At 44.0% G+C, this 25,496-nt stretch overlaps 1 protein-coding gene across 3 annotated transcripts; it reads right to left on the bottom strand.

The window, feature by feature from the left end:
- Positions 1 to 329: 329 nt before the first annotated feature.
- ccdc85al (coiled-coil domain containing 85A, like) lies at positions 330 to 24,647 on the bottom strand. 3 transcript variants are annotated; one of them, XM_062388875.1, is made up of 4 exons: positions 23,975 to 24,645; positions 21,500 to 22,586; positions 3,861 to 3,918; positions 1,265 to 1,430 (listed from the first exon to the last, which is right to left on the bottom strand). In XM_062388875.1, the coding sequence occupies exons 1-4, from the start codon at positions 24,218 to 24,220 to the stop codon at positions 1,412 to 1,414; spliced, it is 1,410 nt and encodes a 469-aa protein (XP_062244859.1). In that variant the 5' UTR covers positions 24,221 to 24,645; the 3' UTR covers positions 1,265 to 1,411. The 3 variants fall into 3 exon arrangements, with proteins under 3 accessions (XP_062244858.1, XP_062244859.1, XP_062244860.1); XM_062388874.1 differs by lacking the exon at positions 3,861 to 3,918 and having other exon boundaries at positions 330 to 1,430; positions 23,975 to 24,646; XM_062388876.1 differs by lacking the exons at positions 1,265 to 1,430; positions 3,861 to 3,918 and adding an exon at positions 3,937 to 5,602 and having other exon boundaries at positions 23,975 to 24,647.
- Between the last annotated feature and the right edge of the window lie 849 nt (positions 24,648 to 25,496).

The raw sequence follows: 25,496 nt of genomic DNA, 5'->3' as shown, positions 1-25,496 counted from the left end.
AATCTTGACTCTTGTATTCTCTGGTGCTTCAACACAGCATTCGAAGCGCAACTGTGAAAATAACATTTCCAGTGGCTACAACGGTCCTGGTGCTGGTCGTTATCTGAGGACGTTTACTTCAAACCCCTGTTGCTGATTGCCTGGAACACTGCTGCTCTACATGACTTATGGATTTTTCCCTTGACCCTAGAATTTGCTTTACGAGTCCAACTTGACCTTTGACCCGGCAGGTGAAAGTTCAACACACACTCACCACCATCTCATTTCAGCACACTGAAAAAAAACCTGAACAAGTGATGCACTTTTACATAAAGAAGTCTGTTTATTATTTGATATATTTATCATATGCATCTTAATATAATAGTTCTAATACAAGTAAGTCAAAAATAATAATCATATTATATATATATATATAGATATAGATATAGATATATAGAAAACTAATCCAATAATCTACTTTTTACTTGGACTTCACTTCCTTGTAAAAAAACAACATGGAGAAATGTATAATTTTCTCCCCAGCTATAATATAGGCGCTTGAAGGGAGCAAAGAAGAAAATACAAAAAAGAAGAATTACACCTGAACATTGCATCTTATAGAACTAGACATCTGTCAGCAGCTAGTAATGTTGACCATGTTGGTTTAAGACACAGGAAAAGGTTTTTTTTCTTCACTTTGATCATCATTGACGTCTGGTTTTTTTTGTTATGTGATTTTTTTATGTTTGTTAAGTTTCACTTGAAATGGCTGAAAAAAATTAAGAAGAAGGAGGAGGAGACGATGGCGAACATGTGATCGGCTGGGTTTGGAGACGGGAGACAGAACGTTAGATTACACCAGTCTCATTATACATTTTGAATGAGGAATGTCTGAGGATGAAAGAGAGGAGGGAGAGAGTGGGTCTCGATCGAAGAGAGACAGAGATGTGTGTAACAAAATAGTTAAAGTTTCGAACAACAGGGCGTAGAAAGTTTCATGTCTATGCTTCTACACCAATGATCTCCATTTGTAAACAGGGGACAGCCCCTTTCAATCTCCTGTCACCGACCCCCAGCGCGGCCGCCGACCCTCCGTATCTATGGGTGCTCTCTGGGAGGTAGCTGTGTCACTGTTGGCAGGGAGAGACATCCGCTCCGATCCGTTTAGCATTCTTCACGAGTTGTACCAACCACGCTAACAGCATTCTCTCAGGACACACCCTCCGCTTGAACATTGATATGTAGAAACAAAGAAAATGGAGACAAGCCGTATCAGGGCTGCCGACATGGATGAGGCCATGGGCGACAGACCGTGTGGGGCTGTGGACAGAGGCACCCAGGGGCCCTTGTGTCTATCAAGGCCGGAGATGCAGGAGGGCTGTACTGCCGCGACCCCTCCTCTGATTGAGGAGCATAACTGTCCAACTCGGGGTCAAGAGGAGGCATCGAAGCTGTTCAGGGAAACAAGGAGAACAAGAGGAGAAGTCATTAGAACGGCTTGAATTATGTGATGCATCATTGATCCTTGATTGATTTTCTTAAAGGAAAGAATGGGAGAACAGGAATGAATTGGTGCACATACACCTGAGCCACAGAAGAACTGGGTTTAAACTGTAGGTGCGTATACATGTTGAACAGAAAAAAAGCCTATTTCTACAAACTTACGAATAGAAAATGAACATATCGATCAAAATAAAAACAATGTCACTATAGGTCCCACTTTGTAAAGGTTTACAGATTCTAGCTAATGAGAAGTATCCTGTCAATACATTGAGTGGTAAGGATTAATAGACAGCAATCAAATGCATGTCAATAACAAAGATTGGGTCTAAATCATTCATCAATTACAAACTAGGTTTCCAAGGTGCTCCTTATTAGAATCATGCCCAAATTCTGTCAATGCTATATACTATATATACCAACAACAATTATTTCCTTAAAGTCTCTTTATAAGTATATTTTAGTGTGTGCTATTATACAATTTATTAAATTAGTATATACTGCATATTGATACTTAACAGATGCATTAGCAGTGTTACTGTTGAACTCACAAATGCATCTGTGGAGGAACCATAAGAGAAGTGTTTGTGTTTGTTTTTGCTGATTAACACAGATATTACCTGAGGAGTTTGAATTATAATTGCAAATTTGAATAAACAAATTTTCTGTCATAAACTGATCGGTATAAACCCAACCTGAGGATATTTGTTTCGGAAGGAACAAATTTAGGATTACACGTCCCATTTTAATAGGAACTCCAGCTTCAACAGAATGAAATCTGACGTTTTTCAATGCACCTGGATAATTCCTCTACAAAGTGACAAGACACCACTGATATTCTGCATGGTAATGGATTACTCAACCTCATGCTGACTCATAATCAAGCGTTACCTGTACAGACTGATAGGATTCCACCCTAATTCTCTTTTTTCACAGCAGATGTTTGAATTAGTGTCAGTAATGTGTTCCAGATGACGGGCCTGTTCCATTCAAGTGTCCCATTAAGTCATTGTGAACCTGCCGGGACCTGAACCTGAAGCAGTTAAATTGATTCGACCATAAAAATCCATTATTTCCACCTGCATTTCTTACTGTGACCTGTAAACATGTTGTCTGTGGAAAATGCGTATTCACGTTGCCTTTCAAACCAACACAAACCCTGACTCCAATCGTGAAGGTCACTTTTGAGAGTTCTTACAATAATCCATTAAGTCTGCAGATGTAAATCTTATTAAGTTTTTCATAAATGGATCCAGACGCTCTACACCGCTGGGGCACAGGGATTTTTCACAATCTGTCACCCCAAAAGATGTTCACGGCCCATTACGTATTAGCAAACAATTTATTAAGGACAAATGAAGCCATTAGTTATGACATTAGCCGCAGCCGAAAGAGGCTGAAAGTTTGAATGAAAGAGATGTCCAGACTTTTTGTGTTGAGTAAGGATGACAGATCTTTGTTCCTCCTGCGTCTGTCTGCAGCGCAGCAGGGAGCTGAGGGAAAGCCATGGGACCCAACTTCAGTCTGCACTGTTAGCACATCCTTGAGCTCGCAAATCATCCGCTGACATAAAGTACACCTTCTTCCTCTCCTCACCTGAGTCATTGGTATTTTCGCCCGAAGGTATTTGGGAGTGGGATGAAAAAACTGCAGGCGCAGGAGTGACGGGGTGAAACTACTAATGTGAAGGAAGAGGAGGAAGACGCCTCCATCCACAGAGAGGACAAGTCGGCATACTTGCAAGAGCCTAGTGGCAATGTGCGTGCCGTTACACACAACACGGTAGTGCCTGCGTTCTGCGACAGGAGTGGCCGGTTGGGCATGGCTATCCCTGAAGGGGGAGGGACGTCTTGTCTTGCAGTCATTAAATATTAACACAGCCATCTCGCCCTCCCGCTGGGGCCTGATTGAAGATGTAGGATGGCACACAGGGACAGGAAAGGGTCACCTCTAACTCGGTAGTCTCAATGTAAACCCACTGTGATTACACCTGGGCCAGAGTAAGCGTGCAAACACATTACTCATCAGGGGCCGCTACAACGGACTAAGTCATAGAACGACCCTGCAATGACACGGAATCACAGCAGAATGAATTTTGCAGATCACCCACTGATCAGAACAGAGTGAAACCCCTCAGATACTGTTGAAATAAATCACATGCACCCCCCAGCCCAACAATAAAATGTAAATAAGTCTCAAGACTCCAGCTGCAGGAAGCCCGCTATGGTGAAATAGAATATTGGGAGTTAATTACAGGATTATGGACCCTTGTGGAAAGAGCACACAACGACCTTCACAGGACGTTTGTTTCTTCTTTCAAAGACTCTAATTAACACTTATGGGGTTTGTGCAGAAGAATCAGTGTGGCGGTGGTTTCTTACCTGTCCCATAACTTGACATTTCTACAGTTGTTAGTGCAGCAACCGGCTGATATCAAAGCTGTGACGGAGAGAGAAGAGGACAGAGGCGGAGGATTAGAAGATTTTCAAATGTGCTGTTTTGACAAAAGAAGAGCTACTCATTAATCTATAATGATGTCTGTCTGTTTACACACTGCCAACAACAAGGGGGAAATGAATCATACATAAAACATGCCGATGGAGTGAGAGCAGTTTTTGAAAGAGCGGAAATAGTAGGTGGAACTGGGAATATGTTTGGTTTAGAAAATGACTCCACAACACACAAACAAAAATAAATGCAGATAAAAGTATGGCATTTTTGGAAAATAACCTTTATTGCACAAAGTTAGATGACAACATTGATACCACCCTCACATCTGCATTTTAAGTATGGAGACAAAGCCCAGAGGTGATGAGCTTAGCTAGGCAAAAGGACCGGCTCTGTCAAAAATTCAGTCAAGAGGTGTAACTAATAGTTTATTCACTCGTCAATGACTTAAGTGCAGCATCTTAGTGTTCGCTTGGCACCAATACATGTATTTCATACCGTCTATCCTGAGTTATCCCAGAAGCATGTGGCCACATTATTTCCGACGTGTGAATGCATCTGCATCCTAGGTCCCGTATGAAGGACCGCCTATGCTCACATCGCAAAACCACTACGGTTTAAATCATTTTTTACACCTCTGTGTCCATACATTGGTTTGTTTGCAAACGCTGCAATATTATCACTGATCACCATGAAATGATTGATACTCTTCTTAACTTGATAAAATATTTCCTCACTGCAGTACACGTTCATTCATTCTCTCCCTTGAACCTAGAGTGGGGAAGATCCGATTATAAGTGGTTGCAGGAGACACATTCAGGATTCATTTTAACACCAGGTGGGACCAGACGTGCAGAGAGCTTCCTGCTTGTGATGGGATCTCTAAGGATGTATGTTAATACCAGGTCTGAACCGAACCTATGTTTCATTTCATGAGACACACTTCAAACGCAAAGCATTACATGGAAAAAAGTAAAGTAAAAGTAAAATGAGATTCATATGGCCTCCACTTTATGTTGTGTGGCGTGATGCCGCATTTCCAACTCTTTCTGCATTTCCCTCTCGTCTGTTTCAATCTGGGCTGCGCTGGTGCAAGTGACAGCAGCGGAGCGGCAACAACCTTCACAGGGTGGCTAAATGAGTACCACACAGAAACATGCCCACCCACAGCCAGGCAGATTTATCTCCACTTTAATCATCAAGTGTGTCAAATCTTAGACTAAGAGATAAAGGGAAACAGAGGGAGGAGACAGTGAGGCAAGAAAACAAGGATTAATTTGGTTTAATGAGTGACAGACTGAACAGCTTGGTCCACTGGTAGTGATCTCCCAAGTGTAAGACATCACACTATCACACTCAGCTTTACTGCCCTTAAACACAAGACAGCCTCTTGACTCTATCTTGACACCTCTGACCACAGATTCCTTCGCTCCTTCTGTTCTCTTGTCCCAGTAAAAAAAAAAGGGTGCTGTCCAAAAAACTTTATTTTAAGTAGCGGACATGGCATACTCTGTGAGCAGTATGTACAATATGTCAAAACTTCAACCGCAAGGGGTCTCAGAGTCAAAACAATAACAAAAGACCTTATGATGTTGGGAAGCAGCGTGGGATCATGGGAGTTGCTGTCTTCACCACCATTTCCTGTTACATAATCTTCTTGGGCTGCTTTGTCCCCCTGTGCGTTTGCAAAAACAAAAGACAATGAATAATCGTGAACTATTACGAGTGACCATTACAAACAGGGGAAGGAAATAACTGCACTGGCTAAATGGATAGCAGAGTGTTTGTTTTCCTTTGTCATACGTTGTTTGACCCGGAAGTTATACAGGTAATGCTATGGGTAAGGTGGACACAACACAATTAAAAGGTGACTAAAATTCAATGTCCCATTACCTCTTATATGAGATACAGATTCTGCATGTGAGTAGAATCTGTTGAAACATTGAAAAAATAGAATCTGTAAGTGTGGGACAAGAATCTGGGGCCAGAAGCCCTTTGGTTTCAGTTTCTAGTTTGAAATTACGTTTGAGAAGGCTTTAATGCCCACAGGTAAATAGTCTGTGTTGAGAGCAGAAGAGATGGATCGACTGTTGGCTTTTAATTTACCTGCATTTATTTGCAGATAGCTTTTCATAGAGATGAGCCCAAATGTCATCTTGACCTAAGACAGTCACAAAAAGTATGGGTGTTTGTGTTTTGTGTGGCGAAATGTTCGACCCTGTTCCACTAAAGCTGATGGGCTCTGCAATCGCATTCAATAAAACTGGGGATTTCTTTTAGATTTGAAAAGTCAATAAAATGTATAACATGGGTCGTAGAATTACATATTATATCTTTAAAGAAGTATAACCCCCCTTGCCTTAAGCACTCCATTAAAAAAAAGGATTCCTTCTTTCTTTGCCCCTCAAAACAATTATGTTATCCTTGCACCCCTGCTTGACATAGCTCTCTGTCTCCTTTTCTCTCTCCACCGACTCCTGGTTCCTTCCCATGAGTCCATAATCGTGTTTTCAGCACATTTCCTCCCCTTGGCGCACCAACATCTCACATTAAAGATTCATGACGCTCTTGTGATCGCCGAGTTCTGCGAGGGATTCCAGAGGCCACCTTCACCTCCACCTGCCTCTTCCCTCTCTCTGTTTATCTTCGTAGGGGGGAGGGGGGAAAAGGCAAAGAGGGCAGGGAGAGATACGAAAACTCCTTCAGAAAGTCGGGGGTGGGTGGTGTGGAAGTGGGCTGCTGGAGGGTATTTTCATTTGGAGGTCAGGGCGTGCAGAATGGGATTGATTTCACGGTTAAAGCAGATCTTAGAGACCTGTTAGAGACCAGTAAACACACGATCACGTGCGTCCTGCTTCCTCGGAAACACACAAACACACACACCCACTACAGGATGTGTAGCTGACAGCTCTTTAGCTGATACATTTGGAGGCAGGACTTTGTCTGAACATGCATCTGACGGATCGATGCAAACATAGAGTGGTCTGGCAAAAGTAGCCCAGCAGTCTGTGGAAGTGGTTTTCGATTGATGCTGGGAAAAAATGGCATCAAATGGTACAATAAGTCTGCTCTGAATTTGTGTTGATAATACTTGAACACAAATATAAGTAGCCATGAGATAATGTGATCAGTTCCTTACGTGTTCCAGGTGGATTTTCCTAAGATACAAATGGTTCCTCAGCACAAAGACTTGTCTGGTGTGTCAACATGAATTTGCAACCATGCTTGATACTTTCATCCACAATAATAGAGAGTGACACTTGTGGCCAAGGTTTTTAGAGGAAGGGGCTTTGATGCAAGATGTGCGTTACTGCAAACGTGAACGCAACTAATTATTAATAGGAAAAAAACACGAGTAGCACGAGCTGCCCACACATTCTTATGCTCTCCACGTGGAACCATCGTAGTAGGATATCTGAGGGGATGAGGTGCATGTACCAGCATAGCTACAGGAGCTTTGTGTGTGTAGCCTCCATAGCTAACGCACAACTATAAATCTAGCTAAACAGACTAATGGTAGACAGTTCAACAGCCACAACGTGCAAGGCCAGGGTCATGAGACAGACGAGGGTAACCAAGCTAGCCATATAGTGTGCATTGGTCAATTCTCATTGGTATTTGAATAAGGTTTTCTTCTTTTTTTTCCTTGAACCAAACCTACAAGTTGTGTTTTCTCTGAAGATCTCTATGTGTCGACGTCATTGTCTGATCATTTACCAGAGAGGGAGTCTGAGCAGAGAGACATTCGCATTGAAGAGATGCTTAAATGTGTTGAATGGAAATCTGATTACTAGTAATTATGTGTAGTGTGCCTGATAAATGTTTCACTGACAATTTAAACTTGAATTTGTATTTAGGAATAAAATAATGCCGAAGTATGGACTTCCCCTTTCCTTTCCAGTGACAGCTGTGTTGTACTTCAGCTGCTTTCAGACATGCACTGAGCTCCAGATATATTCCTGAGGGTTTTTTAGAGCGGCTGAAAGTGAGAACACAAATGTCCGTAATAAGCTTGTAAAATGTCCAAATGAGCCCATGTGAGTGAGATACAGAAAGAAAATGGTGATTTCTAATGGCGTGAAAATGAGGTTCCTAACGCACAATTAATGCAAAACTGAAATAAACAAAAAGAAGACGAGACCGGATGTAAAACAAAAACACGTGCTACATTCTCTTGCACCCGTCGCCTAAATGTTCCAGACATTTTCCTGTTGTCGTGAGCATGTTTGACCCCGGCACTCTCCTGCTGCGTTCCACTGGGGGAAAGAAAAACACATCACAAGGCAACCTAAAAGTAGCATCATGACACCTTCGGCTGTCTGTCATGTGACCCTCGCCTTGTGAAGTGTAGCTGATAGATGGTTCATTTAAAGCAGGACTGTGTGGTGCCATGTTCAGATGGATGAACACTGTGACATCAGTTAGTGAATGTGGGGTTTAATTGACATCAAAGTTCTTAAATTGTAATTTATGTAGCTTATATTATAGTAGGACGGAAATGAATATTAGACCTCTGGTCTCCTCTGCACAGTGAGATTAATTTCAGATGGGTTCCAGATGATTTCCCAGAATAAACAAATGTTGGGAGGGACCATGTCGTCACCCTGCTGTGTGAAGGGTGGCGTCCGTCTGTTCCCGAGCTTGTCTGGGACAACGGCTGATATTTTTGTCTCATTGCATTGTCATTTGTTTCCGTCTGACACTATGGGCGCTCTGACATTTCTGTGCGTACAGAAAGAATAATACGAGGGCAGTTCCTCGGTCAACGTATCGTGTTAACTCACTTCTCAGTATAAGGATTCAAACCTTGACCGCTCAAGCGCAAGAGCAGTTAAAAGCTTAAATGGATTTGCAGTCTCTGGGTCGGCAGGCACACACTCACAGGTCACAAGATTACAAACCGCTGTCTCGTGATGGAGCTGTCCCGTAAACGCACACGCCAGCCATATGCCAAAATCCGGAGAATCCCTTTAAAGTGAACTTGATCAATCTCTTTCTTGAATCCTAACCTCGCTCTGTGACCTCTTCAAGGACAGATATAAAGTGAGAACACACACGGCTCACTTGGATGGCGTTTGTTGATTCACTTACGGGCAGAGTGTTAAAACCAAAATTGGATTTAACTGGATGGGAGAGATGTGTAGAGCGAAGGGGTTTGGTTGTGGGTCAGAGAGGGAGTATCTAGATAACGTGATTACTCTGATATAATGTGGGGCCTAAGCTCCCTTAAACTCCACCTCTGTACATCAGAGCTGGAGTGAGAGACTCCAGATTTCCTCACAAAGATATGTGTGAGATTGGTTTGGGGGAAGCTGCTCCGACACTGAATAAATCACTCTTACAAATAATGAACCCTTTGCCCTCTGCAGCCGAACACAAATTATTAACCCTATAAAACTCCTCATCGGACAGATATAGTGGAGGATCAAGGCCATTTAAAAAAAAAAAAAAAAATTCCATTTCTGTTGAGAAACATGTGCCAAATGATTCAAGGAAGATCCAAGCGTTAAGAATCAAGCAGTTCCGAAAGAAAATTTGGAATGACTGCTGCATAATTTGTTAAAACCAGTAATCAAGTTGTTATTGATGTGTGAATGGAGACAGCCAACACATGAAGCCGCTCTCCATCAGGATGCTCATCTCTCAATTCTCTCTAATCTGTCAGTCCTCCAGCCCCTCCCCCCGCACCACCTCTCCTTCTCTCAATTTACAGGATCAATGCAAGGTAATTTCACATGGCCATTCCCTCAGATCTCCTAAAAATGTGCCACATAAATAATTCAGGCTGACAGGGCAGGAGAGCCCATGGAGATGCATGGTAGATCAGTGACCCTCCGTTTAGCTCGCAGTCAGTCAGACAATCACAGACAGTCAGTCAATCAGTCAGTCAGCAGTGGCTGCCTGGCAGGAAGAGAGGCTTGTCTTCTATCGTCCCTCCAGGCAGCTGCAGTCACTGCTGCCGTGTGCAACTCGGGTGCGTGAGGGGAAGTCCTGAATGCAAATTACAGAGTGTATGGGTGGCCAGAACACACACACACACACACACACACACACACACACAATGAGGGAACAATGTGCAGGAGACTTCTTGAGTCAAGTCAGCATTTGGTAAGTGACTCACAGAGAGGCTCAGTCGATACTTCAGGTCTGGGGAATTGCACCTCTTTGGTAATTTCTGCTGCACTAGACCGTACCAACAACATGCTGATTAGCTGTTAGACTGGTTTGTGTTAACTGTTGATCTGAGACCCTGGTGGCCTGGATTTCTTCAAAAAAAAAATCACACGTCTATTTATAAAGTGGAATCAAGGTGTTTTCCATACTCATAGACATTATGGATGCCTGAGGATTTCTCACTCGTATTTTTTATATATCATCGAGCCTGGTGTTTTCTTTCGCCTGCAATATGCCAGGTTTAAAGTCAATGCACTATGACAGTATTTCAGGCATAAATAGGAATTGCTCTGATGTTGTCAAGCAACAAGGTCGATTGGCCCTTGATCGTAAGTTGTTTTTGGCAGATTTGTATTTTGCTAATGGTCTGCCTCCCGAGAATTCATTCAACAATATAAATAATCAACTTAGGAACTAGCACTTCTTATATTTATATCTAAAAAAATATATATGTATATTCATTCATTCATTCCCTCTTCCATTCTATCTCTGTCCCCATCCCCCCCTCTTTCTCTCGTGCTGACACGCAGACATGCACTAACACAACACACATATGCAAAAATCTGAAATATTGTCACTAAATGCATCTGTTAACTCATCAGCATTGTTTAGTCTTGTGAATGAGAGTCAGAAGTTTATAAGTATGTCTTCTAATTCAAACATATCTTGTTTGAATTAAAACGATGGTTACTATGGTTAATGCACAGACATGTGACAATCTAACCTAGTGTGAACAAGTCTAGATATTTTGCCTTTTTTGCCAATTTGATGTCCTCATAAGTGTATTTCTCTAAAATGTGATATGAGTCACACATCCATACTCATGTTATTGAAAGGATCTTGGTTCTTATGCTGATATATGGGCTTATTTTATCTGCCTATTGCTGTTTAATTGAATGTTGATCATTTAAAATCTTGCAGGAGGATGAAGAGGATAAAAATGTAACAAAAAGAGAGCAAAAACTGTCATGCTGCTGTAATTAATAATAAGTGTCTATATAAGCACTGTAATGAAGTGAGTGACGGGGCAGGTAGGAGCAGGATTTAACTTGGCTAGGGTTAGGGGGCTCACTGGGAGGCTGGAGACGCTCTGGAGACTGTGGACAGACGAGGCTATGAAACTCACTGGAGTAGAGCTGGATAATTGGTGCCCTGTGGACTGATCAAGCCTACGAGGGTGATCTGTGTGTGTTCCCTGTGTGTGTTCTCTCTGTGTGTTCTGTGGGTGTGTCTGTGTGTGTGTGTGTGTTTTGGATGTGCAGTTATTTTTCCCTTTCCGATCTAAGGGACAGAGATAAGCGTCTATATCAAAAAGGGAAAGCTTACCCATGCAGCCACGTGTAAACTCATGCATGGAGCGCTGGCCTCACAATGTGAATATTAGCAGGAATTCTTATGTTTAGCAGTAATCATACACATGCTCATTTAACATGATGGATGGATGGCTGCTTAAACTATAAATCGTTGCTCTAACATGGCGTGTGTACGTCATATTTAGACAAAGGAGATCAACGTAGTGAGGGGAAAACAAAGAGCTCACTGTCAGAAAGACTCATCGAAGCGAGCGCTGTTAAACCATCAGCCCTTAACGCTTGTTCTTGCTTTAGTCTTCTTGTGTTCAAGCCCCCCCGGCCCCCCCTCACGGCATCCCTGCACAATCTACAAGGGTCCGAATAGTCAGTGATGTGGTGCGCTTCCCGCCATGATTCTCAAAGGTGAATTAAATATTTAAGCGGCCGTTTGCCAGATAAACTGCTGTTGTCCTATTTTAACATGTCGCCCCCCCCCCCCCCCCCCCCCATCACTCCTCAGTGCTGATGAATAATACAGCAGCATGTAGAGGATCTGGGTATGAGTTTGTGTGGCTCACATGGCCCGGGATGAGATACATTATCGGTGATTCAGTGTAGCCGTGCATGATGTTAGACTCTTAGGCATCCCAGAGTTCTTTGCTGCCTCGTTTATGATCTGCGTTTAATGACGCCCGTCTTCCCACAAGCCTTTCAAACGTGTTAATACTTTATCAGACGGTTGCTGCTTCTATCCTTCTTCGTGACAACAACCTTTCGTTGCATCTGGATAGAAGTCACGCACTTTGTCAGATATTCAAATAAGAAAAACTGCTGGGGCAGTTTGAACCTGTACAATGCAACGCATAGACATTTTAGGTAATATTGTGTCACATAGAGCCTGAAGGATGAGTTGACATTAACGCTGGTGTGCAGTGCCTTTGGGTATACAAAGGCACTGCATTTTTCTGCTCTTAAAATACTGCACACGTTTCACACAGCTCTTCTCACATTAAAGACGTTATAGCATAGTTATTCAGGATTCCTAAAAACCCTACAGCCCATGAATGCAGCTAGAATATTAAGAAATGTCATTAAAAGCTGCCTCTACCTGAGATTTATCTTCCAGCAATTAGAGGAGCTATACTAAAAATCTTAATACCTGCAAAGAAAATGGTCATCGAGGTGACCCAGGATTTCTCTGCAGTTTCATGTTGTTCCTGCAGCTGCAGCTCTCAGATAGCCACCCGTGGGGGGGGGTTATTAAATGCACCTTTTGCTGTAACAGTAAGGGAAATGAGTCAGTCAGTCTGGAGCAGCGGGGGGTAATGAAAGTGATCTCAACATCTCCGAGAGGAAATCGCACAGACTAAAAGAGAACCGGTACGATATAATGACGGAAACATAATGACAGCGGTGCCAATCGCTTCACGTGGGTAAGATAAGCCCATTCATCCAGCAGTAATGGGAGCCGTGCACACGCCTCACTGTCAGTCTCATCACAGGAAACATTACATCAAATGCACATAATGCACAATATGGGCAGCAGATAAATTGATGCCCCAGGAAATGGATGACTACATCCTGGGTGTAAGGAGATGGAGAGATTACGATGTTCTCAGCTGCAGCGCCCACTGACATGTTGTGTTCACACTCCCTGTCCCTCTTGTAACAGATGGTGGGGCCATAAAAACTATCACAGCGATGGCAGCAGCAAAAGCAGCTCATCACTGCCGCTTGACCATGAGAAGGAAACGCAGAGGAAATGTTGCCGAGCATTAAAGGGAGACTGTGTAACTTTTGGAAGAAGGGAAATAAAACATTTTTCCTCTTACAAATTAAAAGTTGGTGTTATAAGGATACATTTTATGCCTGTGAGTCCAACTGGCTTCATCCAAAGTGACGGCTCTTGTGCCTGTTATGTAAATATCCCTCACAGCTTTATTCAGACCAGGCGGAACATTTGCGGAGAGAGAGCCGCACCTGCTAAACGAAAGTGAGCGCTGTCACTGCCGGAGGCCAGAAGTGAGTTGAAAAGGTCGAGAAGAAAGTTCTCTATTTTCTCAAAGTTCGTATCTGGGATTTTTAAAAACATACTGTACTTTTCTTTTGAAGGCCTTATTTACTGATCATCATGAATGCAAGGGTTCAGTTAATGTGATGGTAATTTCCTTATCAATTTCATCTTTTATCCAAACTGAGCTGCATGGACAAGCACCGAAACAGGAGATATTCATATGGGATTCACATTTCACAACAGTATATGTAAATTGTTATCAGTGGCATGGATGGAAATTATAAATAAGGAGTGCAAGTTTTGGTCTGATTGCTATTCTACGATGTTTATTCTTGCATAACAAAGGTCGAAATTATTTTATATAGCCTACTCTGCATGTAGCCTGCTAAACAACATAAAATGGGCCAAATTCTACTCATCTAAAATTGACTTGAATCGATGCAGATATAACAGCACTGTTTGAAATGAATGAAAACGATTATAAAAGACTTACATAAAAAGGTGCTTATTGAGTCATACAGTGGTGAGCTAAGGTACTCGCATTATCTTCTGCTGTTGTTCTCATAATGTTCCATGGTCTAATTACTCAGCCTGGCTTTAAATAACTCATGAAACTCAAGTATGACTGAAAAAAAAAGCTTTGACATTAGTTCTTACAACAACACACACAGAGTGAAACACCTGAAAGCTGCCAAACATCCAGCGCAGTGACAACGGGCCTGCAGCACATCCACTCAGCTGCATCGGTCCGGCTCTGCTCTCCTCCTTCACCCCGGCCCCTTCACCTGACACCCTGTGCCTGCCAGCTCCCAGCATGACACCACAGCTGCAGCCGAAGCAAAAGCAACGACGCTAAATGTGGTTACCGCTGGTGACTTTGGGACGGATGTAGGTCCCCCCCAGGGGCCCGGTCCTGCCCTCATACATGGCAGCCATTCAACTTCTAGTTAATTACCTGGCCTAGCAAGCTAATTTCCTCTCAGCTCAGTGGGCCGTTCCCCGTTGGCACCACGTAAGAGGACAAATATTGTTCTCCATTCCGCTGGGTTTCGCGTGTCTACTGGATGACTGGGGCTTCTGAGGAGCATTTGTCACATTCCTCCGGGGTTTGGGCTGGAGCGACGCTAGTACACGCCAAGCCTCACTTCATAACTCACACAGCTACTTAGGAGCTGCTGATGCGGGAGATGGTGGCGGGGGTGTTTGGGGAACGTCCGACAACAGTTAAGTGCTCAACGTGTTCCGATTGAATTATCTTTCTTAAGAGAAACATTTGAACACTGGTGGAGCGTCTCTATACTGTGCAGTCTCACAATATGTCTGCTGTACATAATCTGTTTTCTTTTCTTCCCCTTATTTATAATAACAAACAATCTTTGTTCTCCTATCAGACACATTTCACACTCCACTTCCCTTATAGAGATTATTTGGCTGAAATTATCAATATAGGACCAAAAATAAGTCTGTATTCTGTGAGTAGTACACAGCAAAGAGGTAATAAACAGCTCCATCCAGGAGGAGATTGGAGGTGATGACAGCTGGAATTAAAAATGACAAGGATACACACCAGAGGCAGATAAACAAAAACTTAATCATGCACTCCCCCGTTAATAGCTGAGCTGATGGCCTATATGCCGAGGTGTTTGGGATAATTGATCTCAAGTGTGATTACAAATTCAAATGCCATGAAAGCATTTAAAAGTAACATTTTACCCTTTGCAGAACAGTGAGAAAGACACCCACCATGAGAATGGCACGTCTCTAGAGGCCTCAGTTCTGACTATCTCTGGGTCTTTTTAACCTCTTCTCCTTCCCCCACAGTTTGAGATAATAAAACACGAGAACAGCGCTGAAAGAAACTCAGGATTGCGTCCCTGAACAAGTCAAACTGATACTTTTAAGTTTTCATTTAGAAACGTGGTTTTCAACCTAAAAGGACCTCTGTCCACATGAATAAATTGTAATCCCTGTCCATATAACACGCCTGAAATCGCATATAACGTGACCACCCCTGTATACTGCACATGCACATGGAGGAGAGACGGTGGTCTAGTGGCAGAAACTTGGACTATGGAGTTTTCAAACTAGCTCGAGGAGCCTTTCTCCATTTGAGCTGCACTAAAACTTGACGCCAGACGAATCCGTAGCAGAGTTGACGTATTTTCAAAAGAAATGTAATGTGGATGTAACCTTTAGCAGGTTCAAGAAGTAATAAAAGATAAAGCTGGGATATAGTGGCCATACAAATGCGGCGTTCTGGTAATAATACTAATCCGTTTGAGTTACTGACGCTTATTCCTCCCTCAAATCCTTTTCATGCCATGCAGCTGTGACAAACATTTGAGTTTCTTGATGCTGCTTAGGCTGCGTGGCTCCGCAATTTGTCGAGGGGATGCTTTACACCCAGCGCCCAACTGGCAGCCGAGTAAGGAAGAAGATGGAGTAGAGTCAGAGGAAAAGGAAGCTAAGAAAAGAAGAAAATAACGAGTAATCCACTCAAAGACTTCCTCAACCCTCAGCTCAGCCTGGCAAACAGCGCATCCTCCGGCCTCCTCCTCGAGAAAGACGAGGGCTTTGTAATCAGAGTTTCCTCTCTGTCAGACAGCTGGTGGTTTACACTGGCAGCCAATTAGGATGGAAGGAGAGAGGAAGACACAGAGAGGAGGAAGAGTGAGATAGCCCGGATTTCTCAGTAACAGTGGAAGGGGAGAACATTATCTCAGGCCGAAGCTTCAGTGATGACTTCCTGTTGCACTGACAGGCAGCAGCACTTTGAAACAACAGCCGCAGGAGCTGGTTAGTCTGAACTGATGCTACGATTATGAAGATGAACAGAGTCAATGAGACAGGGCGCTGATCTTAGCTAATGCAATCAGATATGGTATATGCTCTAGGACTCAGAGAAGCTGTGGAACCATGCTGACAGCGTATTGTCGGTTCTCGACCAGTCAGAAAACACCAAATGGTGTTAGACAGGAAGACGCAAAAGTTCAGCAAACGCTTCTTTCAAAGATTCAGTTAATGCGACACAAAAGAATACGTTTATAAATAACTGTTCCGCCGAACCCCTCCCACAAACAGCTACGGCCCAATCATAGCTTAGCGACCGTCAACAGACATGATAGGCCTGTCAGGGTTAGATTTCTAAACATGGTGGAGGTGTATATATCTGTAGATAGAGCAGTGCTAGATATCTAAAGAGTTTTAGGGGTCCTTTTTTATCCCCTGTCCAAAAGCAAATGTTAACAGCTTTATCCGGCTCTTTACTGCTGCTGTAAACTCCAGCCAAACTCATTACCTGTGATGGTGCTGCGTTTGTCAAACTCAATGGTTACTTCTTATTCTCTTTTGTCATGTCAAAGTGAAAAATATGAGTGCAGCATGGCCCTAATCTGGTCACTGTCCACAAATGTTTCTATACAGTGAGCTATGACCACCAGTAACTGTCAGATTTCACATTTTCCTAATTACGAATATTCATTCCATATTAGCTTTTATTTGTCATTCACTGTCATACACTTATTTTAATTTAAAATGTATTATTCTATTTTAATTTAAATTTCTTATATTCCCTGTATTTTTGTATTGTTGTACCTCAGCATCATTGAAAATGAGGGTTCCAGCTCAATGTGTCCCCCAAGGTTTTACTTCTTTTTTTAAACAATGATGATTAAAATGTGTTTCGTAGTTTCCAGATTAAAATTTCTACTCTTATTTCATGTACATACAATAAAATGTGTATATAGCACAGCATTGCACTACATCAAACATGCTCCTTAGTCAATAGCTGTCAAGTGCGTGTCTATATGAAATTCTTGAAATACATGATTCAGCAATCTATAGCTATAGACTGTCTGTAAAGATGGATCAAATGTCAGCTCTCCAAAGGTGAAGCCAAAGCGTCTTGATTGTCCTCCTTGGTTGCTGGCATCTACTCAGGTCCTAAACCCTCCTCCATATTAGTGGATGGTACATGGGCCAAACTAAGAAGTCCAATTACACATACATTTTTTCTCAAAGATGGTGTCTGTCATTGTAGGTAGTTTTTATCATACTGGTACATGTTCAAGTGCTAATCTCTCTGGTAATGTGGGGTTTTATCAGTTATTTGATGCTTTAAAAACAAGGTGAATTAGGGGAAAAAACAATTGGTCGAGCAGCTTTATCGACTGGACCTCGATACTCTGGCTCCACATTACGATCACTACTACACTGACTCTGACTCCGTGTTGTGTCATCAGCGCAAAATGGCAGCCTTCATATCCAGAATATTGTGGCTTCAATTCTAGATAGTAGGAGGAAGTGGAGCTGCATCGTCTATCTTTATGCTGTGTGAATGGGGGGAAACACTCACACTGTGGGGGCCAAACTTTGGGGGCAAGCACTAACATAAATCAGTAAGGGAAGACTTTAAGGAGGGGGGAGGGTTAAGATTAGCTTTAGATCTAGATAAAATAAGGGTAAGGCAGGCCGTGATTAAGGTTTGGGTAAATTAATGTCAATATAATGTCCTCTGAAGAAATGGAGACATTAATGTGTGTGTGTGTTTGTGTGTGTGTGCGTGTGTTTGTGTGTGTGTGTCCCATTCATTGGCATCACAACGGCAGACGTTCTCCCACACACTATAGTATTTTTTTTTTCCTCAAGCGGCGATGCTTTCTCCTCCCGATCATCTGAGCAGCTTAAGCTAATATGCAGAACTTGTGATTGCTAAAGCAGAAAACATGATTAACTCTCTCCTCTTTTTGAAAAAGGACCCTCTGCACTGCAGCGCTCCTACAGGCTTAGTGGAAAATCAGCCCTCCAGTCTGGGTCAGGAGACTGCAGTGTAATGGCTTATTATCTGTCACTGAGAGGGATTCTGTCCCAGGGAAAGGCTGATGTTTTTGATCTGGGTCATCGCTGAGATGAAGGTGGCGTTGTTTATACAGCTCAACATCACATACATAGTATTACCAGGCACGTTATTTTAATACAGGCGAGACGACATGTATTGTTGGTCTAAAACTCCAAAGTGACATGCACTCATTTTATCTCAAATTTATGCAATTAATCCTCCTTGTATTCTTCAAATGCCTTGTGAGTTGCCGCACTCTGCAAGGATTTTATGGACCAGGCATTGTTGAGTGGAGGGGATAAGCGTATTCTGGCTTCTTTTTTTTTTCCAGAAGATGAAGTGAATATCATATTCAGTCCATGTCATGTTTTACACAACAACAGTAAAAGTGCTTTTAGGGGTATTCCTTTCTCCTGCCTGCAGATATAACAGAACATGTGGCATACGCTTACCAGACCCAACAGCAGATCGTATTTAAAGGCTGCAGAGGTCACGTCTTGTTTTGCTTTCATTTGGGATTTTAGCAGAAATTTAAATGGCCTTAGCTTCAACACTGTTGGGTGTCACGCGAACATGAGACTTTCATTTGTCCGACTGAAAACCCAACAGCACTGCACTGTCCCTGGATGGGGACTCTAAAGCGCACCAACCCAAATCACACACACACACAAGCACATACATAAAAAAAATGAAATAATACTGTGCAAAGGGCTTAGGGGATAATCCAAGCAAGTGGAATGTAGTACATCGTCACAGGAATTAAATTCCCTCTTCATCCAAAAAAGGACATGGCAGAAAGGATGGGTCAGGGGATGACACACACGGACATGACCACAAAGCTGTTCTCTTCACTTCTCTTATCTCACAGATGTCTTCCGCTACATCTATTCATCTTCCTCATCCTTTATTTTCTCTATCGCCTGCACCGCAGTTAGTTTGAGTGATGTTTCAGTGATTTTAATCCATCAACAGGCAGCTGGTAAAGTCTGAGGAATGAATTCAGTTCCACAAAAGGAAAATCTCCAACATCTGGCCAAGTGTTGATTGCATGTTTTGATCTAACTGTAAATATGATGTTGTGACACTTAAAGCTGTCAGGTCAATGGAGTCACGGTGGCACTGTGGGGACATGGAATCATAGCAATAAACAGCCATTCTGACAGACAATGCACACACACACATGATTGATGATTGATTATGTCTTTATGGACCTGGTGCATGCATTTCACTCTGAGCTAAGTTCACAACAGTTATGCCACAGTTGGCAAACCACCAGGCTCCAGGGGCAGCGAGTGTCCGGTGAACTCACAACATTTTCCAATTAAGGATTTGTGAGGCATTTGCGAGGCATTTAATGTGGCGTGGCCTTTTGCAGACATCATATGGGTTTCAGATTAGATCTAGATTGAAATCTCTTACAGAGCTACACGGAGAGCTAAAATAGAAACAAACACAACGATGATGCAAATCAAAGTTGTGTGTGTCCTTATAATAATCCAGTGCAATCCGTAGAGATTGCAAAATGGCTGCAGAGAGCATGTTTCCCGCTAATCTGTCATTCCTGAGGCTACTGTGAAGTTCTTACAGGGGTCATTTAGCCATCTGTTGTTTTCATTTCATAATTATGAACTCACAAAAATCTGTTTCCAAAGTGAGTGGTCAAAAATGAAGCAGCAGCAGCAGCAGCAGAGATAACCCAACTTTTATGAAGGATCCAAGCTGCGTTAAAACTTGATAGTGGACGCTTGGTAACGGCCCAATCATATTAACGGCCAAATCACAGTTTCATGCTCAGGACACATATAACATATTTGTCTTTAGAACCTGCTAACAATCAATTACAATGTCAAAGGATCAGATTAACAGACACCAGGTTCACCAGCTGTCTCCACTTTTGCATTGTGAAATGTAATTTGATTGGCTATTGCCTGCGCTTCAGTGTTTGTTTAAACACAATTCTATCGGCTGGTGCCTCCACTTAAAAGTTGAGTGACACATACGTCAATGCAAATATTGCGGGTCATAGTTCACCAAAGAAAGTTTACATGTTTTATACACTTGGTAGTACTGCCTGTGATTAATAAACAATCTAATGTTAGCGAAGACAGCTCCCTCTCTCGTTCACGTCTTTGCTTTCGTACTTGTCTATTTACAGTGAAACATATGAATCCCAATAATCAATAGGCCTAAATGACAGATCATTCATTAAATATAGCACCGCTTCTCAGATAACTGAACGGACGTCCCATCATGAGAGGGACAGTAACTGCAATCCTTCCTGTAAGTGTTGGGTTTACTGCGCTCTGTGTACATTGTTTCTGGTTCTCCTGTGATTTCTGCCTCATATTGCAAAGTCAGGCTGATATTTCACCTTGAGGAATTTGTCCTTTAGCTTCACCCGACTCTGCGCCACTCAGCACTTTTTCCCCCAGAAATCATTATCAGCCTCTGTGGGGTATTTAAACAGTAGCCAAGTTGGTACTTTGATATTCCTCCTTCCCTCTGACGACCTTAATTCCAACTGATCTCAGTGAGACGGGCAGCGCAGCAGCAGCAAGAGGTCTGGAGGTAATTCCCAGTCATGTGACGTGCATGTGTGTGTGTGTGTGTGTTTGGGTTTATGTCTGCCCAAAGTTTCAATATTACACAACAAGCTCAAATCTGGACCTTTTGATAATTTGAGCAAAACCTGTTTAACTTAAACACAGAACACAAGAACATAAAAATGATATTTCTGAAACCCTTATTTTCTCTCTCTCAACCACTGAGCCAACCCACATTCCTCTTGAGACGCCAAAAAAAATCAATAACGCTGTAAATTTTGCAGCAGTCGGAACAAGGAGGAGTATCTTATATTTCTCAATTAAAAAAAAAGAGATAGGGCATAAGTGAATTTCTGATCACAAGTTTTGAAATAAGAAACAATGTCTCTATTCCATTGTATATTTCTACAGAGAGAACTCAATAAACTAAAACACCTTGAGGGGCTTTTGTGTGAACTTTTGCTACTCCAGTTTGTGTGTCTGTGTGGGTTTAGTCTATGTAAAGTTGTCTGCGTAAAAGATGCTGCAACATTTGCTGCATTTGAGGGGTTGTGTGCAATGTTTTGGGGTTTTAAGAGGGTTATGGTTAATTAGAAGCTCAAATCACAGGGTGATCATGCACACACATGCACACACACACTCATGCAAACACACACAGACACAAACACACACACATGCACACGCACACGCACACGCACACGCACACACCTACCATTCATTCCATTGTAGATGCCGCGGTGATGTGGCGACAGCTCGTCTCCAGCCGGCCTCCTCTGCCCATCTCTCACCGGGCTGCTGAACTTCACATGGTCAGGGCTCATGCTGTACTGGTGCCTGTGAATTTCGGGGCTGCCCCCCGGGACCACGCAGCCCTTTTCGTGATGCTCGACTGTCCCTAGATGTGCCTGTCGGGGCTCGGGGCTACCACAGCCTGTGCTGCTGATGCTGCTCCTGTGGTGCCTCTGAAAAAGCTCCCCGCTGCCCCCCTGGCCCAGGAAGTGCTGCCTCTGTCCCAGGAGGAGGTCAGAGCTGTGGTGCTTGGGGCGCTGCTCTGGACTGCGGCGCCCCACGTTCCTCCCGTATTTTTCCGGGCTGAGGCCTCGCATGGCTCGACTGTGGTCAGGCACGGATATGGAGCCGCATCGGGGTCGGCTGAGCTGGGGCAGGGTGTACGGGTACTCCAGGCTTGTACTCCGGTGACGCCCAGCGGGGTAGTCGGGGCTGGACATATCCCTGTCGCCTGCTATTCCACTGATGCTGCTACACCTGGGTTTATGTACAAGCTCAGGGCTCCTTTTTTCCCCAGCACTCCCAACTCCACCCACTGCTGCAGCCAGGTGAGGCTGCTTATGATGAGGGTGGTCGGAGCTGTCGGCGCTCCCAGCACTGGAGGTGCTACTCCCGTCCCCTACATCTCTCATCAGGAGCCCCTGCCCGGGCACCAGCAGCAAGCTGTTCTGGCTGTCTATTGAGTTGCGGCACCCTCCCATCCCTACACCCCCTACACTTCCACTTCCAGTGCCACCCCCACCTCCACCCACCACTCCCTTCTCCTCGTCCAGCAGCAGACACAGCTCCTTCAGCTCCATGTTCTCGCGGATTACCTCCTCCTGTCGCAGCTCCAGCTCCTTGAGTTTTTGGAGATAGAGAGTCACCTCTTTGCGCATTATGCTGGCGCTGTATCGTCCCAGGCGCTGCCACTCCCTGGAGACACGCTTCCCTTTCTGGCGGTCATCGTCTAGGAAGCAGCACAAGTCCCGCAGCTCACGGTTGTCCTCCTGCAGCTTCTGGTTAATGTCCTGGGAGGAGGAGAAGGAGGAAAGAGAGATGAGGCATTCAGCCTAAAAGCACTAGGGAGCATCATAAATTCAGACAATGCTTATCAGCACAGGAGGAACACAAATTTGTCCTTTCATACAAAACAAAATAGTTATTCTTCCATTAATTGTAAATCGCTGCAGCCATTGTCCCGTTGCAATCCACTTTACTGCTCTTTTAGATATCAGTCAAACGCTGTGTGCAATCATGATGAAATGAAATCCTAATCCTCTCTGTCTTCCCCATAAAAGCATTGACTGTACCATTCATTGTGAAGTACATAATGTGGATTAGAATGCCTGTCGGAGCTGGAGAGACCACACACAGAAATCAGACTGGGTTAGGCCAGAGAAATCATACGCTGTGAACATTTTATGCAACATTTACTTAACCATACCTTCCTCGGCTCTGTCTGTCGTCCTGCAATGATTTTAACTCTCCCCTGCCCTCCCTTTCCATCCCTATCTCTCTCCCTCTCTCCCTTTGATACCCTCCGGCCTTTTCTGTGTTATTAGGCAGCCTGGATGGGCGGAGAGGTGACAAGGTCTCCAAGAAAAGGCGAATGATCCCAATGTGCTTCATCTTGTGCAAACATGCATTCATGTTTTCGGCTTTAACTGTAAACATTGTGGACACTGTGCCATATTCCTTTTATTAGCGGTGCAGGAAAAGAAAGGAGCGTGTGAAGGTTGCTGAAAAGGAGAATTTTCTCAAGGCAAATGCCACGTTGCTCTAAGGGCAAATCACCCCTGCACATGTTGTAGATTCGTGTGCACAATCTTTTTTTAGGAATGTAAAAGGTGTGTGTGTGTGTGTGTGCATGTGTGTGTGTGCGTGTGTGTGTGTTTCTGTGTGTGTGCATGTGTGAAGACAGAGAGAGGTCTGGACTCCAGATCTCAGGCCTGGCATGTGAACAGAGCTTTACAGAGGGAGATGCCCTCCTTTTTAAGTATAAGGGATTTTTTTTACCTCTCTGGCCTGCTGCACATTTACTTGCCCTGTGTTTTGTAGGCTAATTGGCAGATATAGGCTGTATTCTGTCATTGGTTGTGGTCATAAAATATGCCCTCTTCTTGATTTCTCAAAAGCCTAAATGATCCCACTTCAACAGCAAAAGTTAAATGAAAGCTATAACTCTGGGTTGAGATTAAGCATATGGGCCTATGTGCACAGAGGCTCTTAATTCATTCACGCCAGTTCCTCATGCAGGCCTACACAATAGCTCTAAGAACTTCAATGACACCACCTCTCGTCACATGTGCGCTCTCTATAGTTGGACATGCCTCCCGCTGTGCGCGCTCTCAAGTGCGCTTCAACCCTATGATCTCATCCCTCAGCCAGTGCGCGCCCCCTCCGCCGTGCACCTCACCTTCAGCCCCCGGATCTCGTTCAGGTGCAGCTGGAGGCTGCGGTTGACCTCCCGGATGAGATTGCCGTGGTCCAGGATCACGCTCATCTTGTCGGCCTCGGAGCGCCTCAGCCGCCGCACCAGCTCCTCCTTGGACCACTTGAACAGGTCCTCGTCCGCGAGCCCGGAGATGTCCTCCGCCGGACTTTCCGTCTTGGCTATCGACAGCTGGAGCTGGGGCTGGGGCGGCGGAGTGGCTTTCTCCATGGGCACGGCTCCTCCGGCACCGACAAAGGGCAGAAAATACTCGTCGGCTCGTCGGCGACCTCTGCCCGCATCCGCTCCCCGCTCGACTTTTTCAGGCTGGAAAGACGGTTACCGATCGGGGATCAGTCGCATAGTTTATCCCTTTTTCCGGTTCTTTCTGCGGCTCCCGAGACTTCCACTCTCTCCGCTGTGGAGCAACAGCTGACGATGCCGGCTGAGGAAGCAGCTGATGGGGAGGAGGGGGAGATGATGATGCTCCTCCGTCTATCACAGCAACATCCTCGCAGCAGAGTCTATGCAGCAGACTGGCGGTGGGAGTTATCGCCTCGGTTCGGGCATCAGAGATCAGCCCTGTGCGCGCAGGGGAAGAGAGAGGAGCGCACACACCTGGAGGTTCAGCGCACTGCGAGAGAGCTACAGAGAGAGAGAGAGAGAGAGAGAGAGAGAGAGAGAGAGAGGGGAGGAACTCCCACCCCGCCCCTCCTCACCATCCTCCTCCCTCTATCTCCATCTCTCTCTCTCTCTCCTCTGCTCTCTCCCTCCGAGGGTTTGTGCCTCCCTCACCCAAGTTACAACTTGCCTACAGCGCCGCCCAGTGTTGACAAGCTCTCCAAACAAGCCGCCTGAAATGTCAGTGTTTTGATTTGCACTGTATCTCTTCCCCCAAAAAAATCATACTTCTTCAAAAACTAAATCAACTTTAAAAGCATTTAAAAGCAAGCAGCCAGGTTTTTTCTGTTGAAATCAAATTGACCTACTGTTGCTCCGTGTATTCTTGCTTTTTAACTTCTTCTCATAAGTAGCTTATTCATTCACTGTAACCGATATTTCAACTGGGAAAAAATCCCATGTTTTGGAAGGTGCGCTGTACTGTAGCATTGCAAGTTGAAACTTGTGAGCATCATCAATAAGGCTATTTCACACTCACAGGCTATTACTGTTTTCTTTTTATATAAATATATATTTTAATAAAATCATGCCCCTTGTTGTTCTCTGTGTCATCCTGCTCTTTCACTTGATAACACCCCATTTTGAAGTTGCACTGTAGTGTAACAACTAGTTGAAACAGTTGACCATCCAAATTGCAGTAACTGAAATATGTTATGTTCAAAGTAAACTATATGCTACCAGGCCACCATAGATTGCTGAGCATTGCATACAGCATGACCAGGAGTAGCAGAGGGCCACATGCAGAACACATGCGGGTGGGGCACAACTGGGTTCATGTTAACTTGAGATACAAGTGAACATGAACCCACTCAAGACATAGTTCTCA

This window comes from Platichthys flesus, chromosome 5, assembly GCF_949316205.1.
Source record: "Platichthys flesus chromosome 5, fPlaFle2.1, whole genome shotgun sequence".
Taxonomy (NCBI): domain Eukaryota; kingdom Metazoa; phylum Chordata; class Actinopteri; order Pleuronectiformes; family Pleuronectidae; genus Platichthys; species Platichthys flesus.
Note: the sequence above shows the minus strand (reverse complement) of the source record. Positions and strands in the feature narration are given on the sequence as shown.

What these genes read in the sequence shown, in the direction of transcription:
- ccdc85al (XM_062388874.1), bottom strand. Translation starts at nt 24,220, where the DNA reads ATGGAGAAAGCCACTCCGCCGCCCCAGCCCCAGCTCCAGCTGTCGATA. An exon ending in ACGAGATCCGGGGGCTGAAG is followed by an intron (nt 22,587 to 23,974) that starts GTGAGGTGCACG and finishes TCCTCCTCCCAG; the next exon opens with GACATTAACCAGAAGCTGCA. An exon ending in CATCTACAATGGAATGAATG is followed by an intron (nt 1,431 to 21,499) that starts GTAGGTGTGTGC and finishes TTCCCTGAACAG; the next exon opens with CTTCGATGCCTCCTCTTGAC.